Source organism: Caenorhabditis briggsae, assembly GCF_000004555.2.
Source record: "Caenorhabditis briggsae complete genome, chrI, whole genome shotgun sequence".
NCBI classification, from domain to species: Eukaryota; Metazoa; Nematoda; class Chromadorea; order Rhabditida; family Rhabditidae; genus Caenorhabditis; species Caenorhabditis briggsae.
Window position 1 is genome coordinate 372,691 of NC_013489.2, and position 10,510 is coordinate 383,200.

Genomic DNA, 10,510 nt, shown 5'->3' on the forward strand with positions numbered 1-10,510 from the left:
AAAAGTCAGGTGCTCAGTTGCTTCGTTGTTGTACAACTCCCAAAGTGGCAAAAGTGGGCGGAGCCTATGGCAAGACTTTTAGTCGATCCTTGTTAACCTATCCCAGCAAACCTTCAGAACAGTGGGCGGAGCCAATTTTAGAAATTTCTTGATTTTTCTAATTCTTTATGCTATTACAACTCGACCAAAAAAGGGGCGGGGCTTCGGTGAAGTGGGCGGAGCCTCGGCTCTTGATTTTCTACAATTCAAAGAGCATGTTCAGTGGGCGGAGCTTCGAGTATTACAAATTCCGAAACTCCGAAACTTGAGTCCTTCCGAAAATTCAAATTTCATGTGTTTTTTTTCTGACGAAACCGAATAATAGATAAGCGAGTAAAAAAGGCATACATTCTTAACAAGATTAGACAAAAAAGGAGAAAAATTTAGTTATTTCTTCATTTTTTTCCGAAAAAAAAGGAAGAAGAAGAAGACGTCTAGAATGGGAAGCACGATCAAAAATCAGTAAAAAACCTTTGATCTCTCTCTTTTTTCATATCAGAATCATAAGAATTGAAGTGATGGCGTGATGAAGGAATGAAATCTAGAAATCTAGAATTCCGGAAGATTCGCGGATTTCAGAAGGCTGAAAATCGAATTTTCAAGAAATACGAGTACTGTACTTTCAAAGGCGCATGATAGCAAACTTATATTTTATTATTCTGGTACAACGGGTAGTGGCCGAAGGTCCCACAATGACAACTACAGTAATCTAAAAATATTTTTATTTTCCGAACTTGTTATCGCGATTTTCCTGTTTTCTTCATTTGCTGAAAACACATGAGATCCGGAAGAAATTTTTAGGTTACTGTAGTCTGCCTTGTGGGGCATTCGGCCACGGTCGCCGGTATTTCTCTTCTTTCTTTTCCGGGATTTAGACAAAAAAGCTGAAAATCTGTGTGACATTTTTTCAAAGAAAACGGTTTGAGCTAAAACTTCAAAAAAAAAAATCAAATCTGCATTTTCTGCCACGTGGATTCTCGAACAGAAGTAGGTCTGAAAGAGTCAGAAAATTCTGGAAAATGCTTGACGATCGACTTGTTTTGCAATCATCTCAGACGCCCACGTAGCTTCAGACTTGGATTTCTCGGAAGTCAGATTTTTCGAATTCTAAATTCCTGGATTCCAACCTTCTACAAAATAAATTTCCTAAAATGTCCGTTAGTTATGCCGTGCTTTACATTAATCAACTCGACCACCCAATTTCTGAATTCTCGAATTCTCGAATTCTAAAACTGTCAGAATTCAGAATAGATGTATTCTTTCCATGACACGCCGCAATCATCATTATCTTTCTTCTTTCCCTCTCTTCCCAATCTTCTTGATTTTCTAACACAATGAGAAGAAGCAGGGAAGAAGTAGGAAACGAAGAAGGAGCGATAATGTGGGAAGAGAGAGAGAGAGAGAGAGAGAGAGAGAGAGAGAGAAAAGTGTTTTGACTTGTTGCGGGAGGGGTGAATGAATTCACTCTTCTCCTCCTCATCGTTCCAAAACACAAAAACTACTAACAGCAGAATAATAATTGGAGACAAAAGAAGAGAGGAAGGGATTTGGAGAAGGAAAAAATTCCAGATTCCACGTGGCAATTTTTAGGTGGAAACTCTGGAAGTGAAAAACTAGTAATCGAGAATCTGAAGGTCTTCAGAATCTACGAATATCTTAATATTCTGAAACTAACCGAAATTCTGAAAATTTTTGAAATATTGAAACACAAGAATCCCATGAATCCGAAAAATACTGAATTCCAGAAAATTCCAAAAATCCTTTAAAATTTTCAAAAGTCCTAGAACACCTGGAAAACCCAAAAATTCTAAAAATTCAAGTAATCCGAAAAATCTTCAAAATTCCAAAAACCCTTCTAATTTCCACAAATTCCGAAAATCCCAAGAATTCTGAGAAATTTCACAAAAATCCCGGAAATCTTTTAAAAATTCTTCAAAATGTCTAAAATCACAAAAGAATCTAAAAATTTGAAAAAAAACTCTTTTCATTTTTTTATCAAATTTTTGGCATTTTTCAAACTAATACAAACAAAACAAATGAAAGGAATAGGCGACAAGGGGCTCCCGAGGAATTAGGAGCCAGATATATCATGTGAGAGAAGAAACGAAAACAAAAATTTTGGAAAAACAAAGAAACGACAAACATCTTTCAAAAGAATAGGAGGGAATTGTTATGCGAAATAAATAATATTTTTTAATTATTTTTCGAAGATTGGATGGAAAATGAGAGAAAAAAGAATCGATGGACAAGCACTCTTAGCGAAAAAAAAGAATCTTTTAAAGTTGAAAATCGATGAAAATTCGGTAGGAAACTTGAAAAATAGGGGAAAAAAACTGTTTTTGAACCGGCGCTAAAAGGAAAACCCAACACTTTACGACACTTTGCGGACAACACAACTTTTCGGCTTGCACTTTTCGGCTTGTACTATTTTTTTTTGAACCTTTTTTAGGCATTTTCAGCTCAAAAAATGTCAAAACGAGGTCAATCATCGTCAATGTCTTACAAAGACAAAGTAAGTCGGATTTCTTTCTAAAATACTCTTTCTTAAAAATGTATTTCCAGGCAAATCTTCACTTTGTCGAGCAAGAAGAGCCGGCATTTATTAAGGCGATAAAGGCAAAGATGGGATATAAGGAGCCGGCGAAATTGGAAGACAAAGTGGGTATTTTAACAGAAATGATTGATTTATTCTAAATTTTGAATTTTCAGTTCGACGATGAAGCAGGCCCAGCAGATTTCGACGACGATGAAACGGATCTGATGCGAATGAAAGAGGAGGATCGGCCACAGGTGGTGGTGTTGAACGAGGAGACGGATTTGACGAAGGAGGAGTTGTCGAAAGAGTTGGAGGCGAAGAAAAAAGAAGAAGGAGGTAATTTTTTAAAGTTTTCTGATCTTTTCAAGTTCTATTTTTCCAGATAAACTAATCGCCGAGGGCAAAATTACATTCAAAAAGCCTGTAAAACAAGTAGGAAATGATGCTGATGAGGAAGCTGAAAAGAAGAAAAAGAAGAATGAGCCAGCGCCGAAGGTCCAGAAGGGCCTTTTGTCGTTTGGAGACGACGAGGAAGATGAAGAATGAATAATTTTGTTTTTTTCTCTGTAATTTTTAATTTGTTTTGATTTGTATTCTGTGAAAAAACCCTTTTGATCTCTATTTTTACCTGGGATATGACACAGAAACTCACAAAATTTTTTACAGCCTACAGTAGTCCTTTAAAGGAGCATATGGTTTCTCGGTAGGGTCTCGACACGATTTTAAGAGGAAAGCCGCGCGTTTCAATCATTTTTCATCATTTCTTCACTAAAATTGATCTATTTTCTTTGCAGATTATACTAAAAACACTTTGAGCATTGAAACAAAGCCCGCGGAAATCCGAAAAACAGTCGATTTCGGCATTAATCTCGTCTCGATCCCTCACTTCCTCCTCGTTCAACAATGAACGATGGGGAGAACTACTGGAATGCGTTTCGTTCGCACAAACGATCCGCCAGCGAAGGTCCGACACTCTCACCATGGATGATAACCGCGTTGCAAGGAACCAAGCTCCTTCTATTCGCCATTTGCAATGTCATACTAACCCTGGGATCCGTGTTCTCGAAGCTCATCGTGCTCATCATGGCAACTAACATTCTACCGCGAACTCATCTCATCGGAAAATTCTCGAGGAAGTGTTCGAGAGCTATTGGTAAGAATTTTGCTTAAATTTCTAAAAAAATGGTTTTTAATCACTATTTTCAGTTCGTCGAACGTCTACAACAACTGCCGGAATCTATCTATCCCTCCTTCTCATCCAATGCTTTCCCGACACAATAAATCTCGTTCGATCGGCTCTTGAGATGTACAAAGGACAATGTGGGCGGCTGATTCGATCTGTAGTCGTTCTCGAAGCCCTTCGTGCCGTTGGTCTCGCCGTTCTCAGCTTCCACGTATTCCCTCAGTTGGATCTCGGTCGATGCCTGGTTCTCAGCGCTTGTTTCCCATTGGTAGCTGTTTTACAGCGATCGCTAGTCGCAATGGTGTCTGCCGCTCGTGCTGGACGCTCTTTCAAGAATCGACTCGGTCGCTGCTTCCTGGCTGTTCCCCACGTCATCATGTTTCTGATTCTGATGTCTAGTTGCTATGTATGGACACTATTCGACGGAAAGTTCACTGCCACCATCTCTCTCCCCATCGGAATCGTTTGCACTTCCATCGGATTCTGGGAGTCATGGATCGACACCACACACGCTGGCACCACGTACGATGAGCTCTATCGACTGAAATATGCTGTTCGCAAGATGAATAACACGACGAATTTCGCGGTGTCGTTCATGCGTATTGCTTGTACTGTTTCTGTGATGGTAAGGGGTGAAAATAGAGGTTTAAATGAGAAATATGGGGGTTTTTCCAGGTTGCCGCAGTGTTCATGAACGGTCACACGAAACTCAACGCGTCGCATTTTGTGAAGGCGTTCTTCAGTTTCAGCACGAAGCAAAATTACACGTAAGGGAGTTTTCAAGCTTTTTAAACTTCAGTAGCTCGATGTTCTTTCAGACTGCTTCTGCTCCTGGCATGCGGCATCATCACTCTCCACTCCGTTATGCGTGTCATCTCCCGATTCCTCGCCGCTTTGGACCTCCACCCCTTCTCATTCGTCCATCCACTATCTATTGCTCCCCTACTTGCCTATGGATACGTTCGCTACGCCTGCCAATCTCCGACATGTTGGATTGCACGCCGTCTAGCGAAATTCGGTCTCCGATGGGTTTGCGATCAATGGTTCCAGAATCATCAAGGATCCACGCATCCGGACTACTACATTTGTTTCATTTGGTTGGCGGTTGGATGCTATAGAGGATGGCGGCTGGTTCGGCAGAGGTATTTCGATACCACGGAGGAGATGTAAGTAAGCACGACGTCTTTTTTTTATATGATAATTTTTGCAGAATCTCATCTATGCCACCAGTGTGCAATGGTCTCTGCATTGAACAGTCTCTTGTGATCTTCCAACATTCGCTGAATCGTCAAGAGAAAACAATGGTGATTGAAGACGAGGACGTCATCGACGAGAACGATGAGTTGAGAATCCGAAACGACGAGGTTGATAGGGTCTCGACAGTCTACGGATGTGCTACCATGTGGCACGAGACAGAAATCGAGATGCGTCAAGTGATGAGAAGCATTCTGAAGCTCGACGTTGATCATGCCACCCGGATGAATAATAAAAAGGTCAACGAGCTTCGTTACCGTCTGGAAATCCACATTTTCTTCGACGACGCCTGGGAAGACATCGTGGAGGATGGAATGGAGAAACGACAGCCAAATGAGTACTTTAACATGTTCTTTGATCTTTTGAACGATATGACAGGCGAGAAATTGAATGAGGAGGGCAAAATGGAGACGAGAATTCTGGTCAACACCCCATATGGTGGACGCCTAGTGGTCAAGCTTCCATCTGGAACTCTGCTGTTCGTACATTTGAAGGATAAGAAAATGATTCGACACAAGAAACGATGGAGTCAAGTGATGTATATGTACTATCTTCTTGGTCATCGAATCATGGACTGCCCCCTTTCAATTGAAGATCGACAACAAATGGCTGACAACACCTTCATCTTGGCTATCGATGGAGACTCCAAATTCGAACCAGATGCTCTTCTACGTCTTCTACACTTGATGAATGCCAAAAGTGACATTGGTTGTGCTTGTGGACGGATTCACCCGATCGGCAACGGAATTATGGTTTGGTATCAGAAGTTCGAGTACGCCATTGCCCATTGGTTCCAAAAAGCGGCAGAACACGTCTTCGGATGTGTCCTTTGTGCTCCTGGATGCTTCTCCCTCTTCCGTGCTTCCGCCCTAATGGATGATAATATCATGCACAAATACACAAAAACCGCCTCCGAACCTCGTCACTACGTTCAATACGATCAGGGAGAGGACCGTTGGTTGTCTACCCTACTCTTAAAACAAGGATACCGTATCGAGTACGCCGCCGCTTCTGATGCCGAGACCTATGCTCCTGAAGGATTCGAAGAGTTCTTCAACCAGCGAAGACGTTGGACACCATCCTCGATAGCCAACACAGTCGACTTGCTAATGGACTACAAGAGAGCTTCAGAGAATAACGACGCCATTTCGTACGCCTACATAGCCTATCAATTCCTGGTGATCTTCTTCTCAATGCTCGGTCCTGCTATCATTTTCACTATGTTGGTCTTTGCTCAAGTGGCTGCTTTTGGACTGAATGGAAACGATGTGATGTGGTATAATATCATTCCAATTGGACTTTTTATTCTATTATGCTTCACTACTGAGTCCAATATTCAACTGATTTACGCCAAGTACATGTCCATTGCATATGCATTCGTTATGTTAGCGGTACTCGTTGCTACTAGCAGTCAGATTGTTCTAGAAAGTTTGTTTCTTCACAATTCGCCTCGTTTTCTAAAAATTTGATTTCAGCTGTCGTCGCTCCTACATCCCTCTTCATCGTCACCATGGTCGGAATCTTCTTCTTTGCCGCGTGTCTTCATCCCAAAGAATTCACGAATATCATCCATGGAATCGTCTTCTTCCTCATGATTCCCTCCACCTACGTCTTCTTAACCCTCTATTCTCTGATCAACTTGAACGTCATCACCTGGGGAACACGTGAAGCTGTCGCCAAGGCAACTGGACAGAAGACGAAGAAGGCGCCTATGGAACAGGCAATCGACGCTGTCGTTGCCCTTCTGAAGAAGGGATTTAGATTGATTAGTTGTCGGGAGAAGAAGGAGCATGAGGAGAAGAGGGTGAAGAAGATGCAGAAGATGGAATTCGCTTTGAGGAATATCGAGAATGGAGTCGACGTAAAGAAGATTCTAGATGAGGATGAGCCGAAAGAGCAGCGCACTGAAGAGACACAGACATCCACAGATCTTCCAGTGGCGGAGGGAGAAAAGCAAAAGAAGGCGTTACAGAAGGCGAATCGCTACGTCTGGATGACAAGCCACAATCTGAAAGTTTGCGAGCGTGGAAAGCTAAAAGCAGCGGAGAAGACCTTCTGGAATGAGCTGATTGAAACGTATCTGAAACCAATCAAAACCACGCCGGCTGAGATGAAAGAGGTTGCTGATGGGCTGGCTTCGCTTCGGAATCAAATTGCTTTTACTATTCTGTTAGTTAATGCTCTTCTGGCACTGGCTATTATTCTCATTCAGCGACATAAGAATGTCTTGAGTATTAAATATGTGCCACATAGTGAGTTATACATATGCTAAGGCCCTTATAATTTTTTTATAATTGCAGAGGGATTCAAGTGGACGAAAATGAACGAAATGACGGGACAATTTGAGACGACTGACGAGCCACTGAAGATAGATCCGCTTGGAATGGGAATTGTCATTTTCCTTCTAATCATTCTCTTCGTTCAAACCATCGGAATGCTTCTTCATCGTCTGAATACAATGATTGGCGCATTCCAAGAGGTCAAGAATCTCTACGAGTACGGAGTCACGACGGTGCTGAACACGAAGAACGACGACGATCGGATTATGTCGAACGCTCGAATGATGATCAATGCGACCGGGGTGTCTTCAGGACACGCTGCCGACGGATACACCCGACATCGTGCCGACGAGTCGGACACTGGAAACGTCCTGTACAAACTTCAAAAGGCTCGACTCGCAAAGCGAATGCAAAGGAGTGCGCTTTCCAATACTAACTAATTCTTCTCATTTTTTAATATTTTTCTCATTTTAGTGCACCCTTCCTCACTCAAAGTATTTATTTATTTATTGCATGATCTCAATTTCAGCTTTTTCTGTTAAATGAAATAAATTTTTCATGAAAATGATGGAAAAATATGTTTTTTAATGATGACAAAACAAGTCCTTTTTCGAATTTCCCTCGCAAAATTCCTCGGCGAGTCCAGCAGAGCGAGCTTGCAGAGTCACATTTTATTTCACAATTTTTCATTTTTCTCCTATTTTCCTCAATCAATCAGCTCAAACCTTATCAAAATTCGTCAAATTTTTGAGATTTTCAGCCAAAACATGCAATCATTGGACATAAAACCGACAGTTGGTCTAATCGCGTGCTGCGAATGCGGTGTGGCGATTGAGCCGAATCCGGCGAACATGTGCAGTGGTTGTCTGCGCTCAAGGGTAGATATCACAGAAGGAATCACTAAACAATGTAAGGGAAATGCCGAATTCACTAGAAATTCAACAAATATATTATTCTTTGCAGGCACAATCTACATGTGCAAATTCTGTGATCGTTACTTCGTTCCACCGAGTGCGTGGATGAGGGCGGAGCTTGAGTCGAAGGAATTGTTGTCGATTTGTCTGAAAAAGCTGAAACCCATGCTTACGAAGGTAAGTTCCAGAAAAATCCGTTTCTTTTTAATATCAAAAGTCCGAACTTACAGGTCCGCCTCACCGACGCGTGCTTCGTTTGGACTGAAGCTCACTCGAAACGTATCAAAGTCAAGATCACAATTCAGAAGGAAGTCTTCACTAACACAATTCTTCAACAAGCCGTTGTTGTTGAGTTCACTGTTCACAGTCAGTTGTGCGATGATTGTCGTCGTGCAGAAGCCAAAGACTTCTGGCGTGCTTGTGTTCAAGTCCGTCAACGTGCTGAATTCAAGAAGACGTTGTTCTATCTGGAACAGCTTCTTTTGAAGCACTCCGCGCACAAAGAGTGCACTGGAGTGAAGCCAGTGCCCACTGGAATCGACTTCTTTTTCGCGAAACAACAGGAAGCAAGGACATTTGTCAATTTCCTAATGACAGTGTTGCCATGCAAGTATCATTATGCACAGGTAGGAATTTTGGGAATATTCTGGAAGTTTCTAGAAGCATTTTTCCAGGAACTCGTCTCTCACGACACCAAGAACAACACATACGACTACAAGCATACATTCTGTGTGGAAATCGTCCCAATCTGTCGTGACAACATCGTGTGTATTCCCAAAAAACAAGCTCAACAACTGGGAAATATGTCACAGATTCTGTTGTGTCTTCGTGTCTCCAACGTCATCACATTGATTGATCCAAGCAATTTACAGCTGGTTGATGTGCAGGCGTGAGTGGCATTTCTATTTGGAAATCTGTGAGAAAGATCTCGAGATATCTATGCAGCACTTAGTGATTATGGAGTAGAAAACCTAAAAATTCATGCAGTTTGGATCACAAATCCTCATTAGATAATTCAATTTTTGCAGAACCAACTTCTGGAGAGAGCCATTCGAGTCGCTGTGCGGTCCGAAACAGCTCACCGAGTTCTACGTTCTCGAAGTGGATCCAATCGATAATTTTGAGAGAAAAGCAGGTCATGGATACGTCAGTAAGAAGCACGAATTGGCTAATGTATGGTTGGTGAGAAGTGATCAAGTTGGAATGTCCGATGCTCAACCACTCTATGCGAGAACTCATTTGGGACATTTGCTATCGCCAGGAGATTTGGTTATGGGTGAGTATTGAAGATTAATAGAAACTGACGATTCGAAAGAAACTCTGACTTCTTCGTCTTAAATTCGGTCATTCTAGGGATGAAAAATTCAGTTTCGGAGCCAGAATGAGCTCCAAAAAATCGGAAAAGATGTTTTTTCAGGCACCAATACTGAATTTTCTGACTCTATATTAGCCGAATTTCAAACAAAGAAAACTAGGCTTTTCTTAGGAATTTAACGGCTGAAAACTGATTTTTCCAGCATTCGACATGAAGAACTGCAATGTGAACAACGCCACGTTCGACGCCATGAAAATTGACAACATCCCAGACGCAATCATCGTCAGAAAGGTATTCGACCGTACTCGCCGTACCGCAAAACGTCAATGGAAGCTGAAGAGATTGGTTGTCGACGGAAATATTGTTGGAAATGAGACAGCGTCAGTTGCCGACGAATTCCAAGGATTCATGGAGGATATTGAGGAGGATGCGTTGATGAGAGAGAAGATTAATATCTATAAGGTACTAGAAATAAGATTCTATGGCTAATTTTTGGATTTTCAGGACGCTGAAAAGGCACCAAATGTTGATGGAGACGACGACGATGATCATCCAGAAGCCCCATCACTGGCTGAAATGCTTGAAGACTTGAAATTCGACGACGAGGAGATGAAAGAGGCAGCAGAGAGTGCTGATGAAGAGCCAATGCAGGAGTAATCATCTTTTTTTCCCCCTTGATTCCTTTGTTTTTTGTTCCTACTACTATTATTTGTTACCCTGTTGTTATTCGAAAATACCGCTTATTTTCTGTCGTTTTCTTTAAAGTTCAACAATACTTTGTTTCGATGCTCGCTGCTCATCAGCGCTTTTTCTTTTCCCTTTTCAAAATTTCACACCTGTTCAGGCAATTATCAAGTGCGAAGGGACCGATGTTGACTAAAAATTGGAAAATTGGAAAAACGCTGTCCAAAGCTGCGATTGTTTTCCAGAGGCCTCCGCTTCGAGACCCGCCGTAAATCGACATGAATCAACAGGAATAACACAGTCAAA

The 10,510-nt window shown here is 41.7% G+C and overlaps 3 protein-coding genes across 3 annotated transcripts; all 3 read left to right on the forward strand.

Moving 5' to 3' along the window:
* Positions 1-2,506: 2,506 nt before the first annotated feature.
* Positions 2,507-3,121, forward strand: CBG11890 (the record flags this gene model as incomplete). Its single annotated transcript, XM_002638647.1, has 4 exons — positions 2,507-2,551; positions 2,602-2,697; positions 2,749-2,911; positions 2,958-3,121. 4 exons carry the CDS (start codon positions 2,507-2,509, stop codon positions 3,119-3,121), a joined length of 468 nt encoding a protein of 155 aa, XP_002638693.1.
* Positions 3,122-3,478: 357 nt separating this feature from the next.
* Cbr-chs-1 lies at positions 3,479-7,731 on the forward strand (the record flags this gene model as incomplete). Its single annotated transcript, XM_002638648.1, has 7 exons — positions 3,479-3,728; positions 3,782-4,383; positions 4,434-4,525; positions 4,577-4,924; positions 4,969-6,440; positions 6,488-7,264; positions 7,313-7,731. 7 exons carry the CDS (start codon positions 3,479-3,481, stop codon positions 7,729-7,731), a joined length of 3,960 nt encoding a protein of 1,319 aa, XP_002638694.1.
* A 327-nt stretch (positions 7,732-8,058) lies between these two features.
* On the forward strand, positions 8,059-10,177 carry CBG11892 (the record flags this gene model as incomplete). The annotated part of the gene is made up of 7 exons (XM_002638649.1): positions 8,059-8,200; positions 8,255-8,382; positions 8,436-8,831; positions 8,880-9,094; positions 9,234-9,481; positions 9,723-9,982; positions 10,025-10,177. 7 exons carry the CDS (start codon positions 8,059-8,061, stop codon positions 10,175-10,177), a joined length of 1,542 nt encoding a protein of 513 aa, XP_002638695.1.
* Between the last annotated feature and the right edge of the window lie 333 nt (positions 10,178-10,510).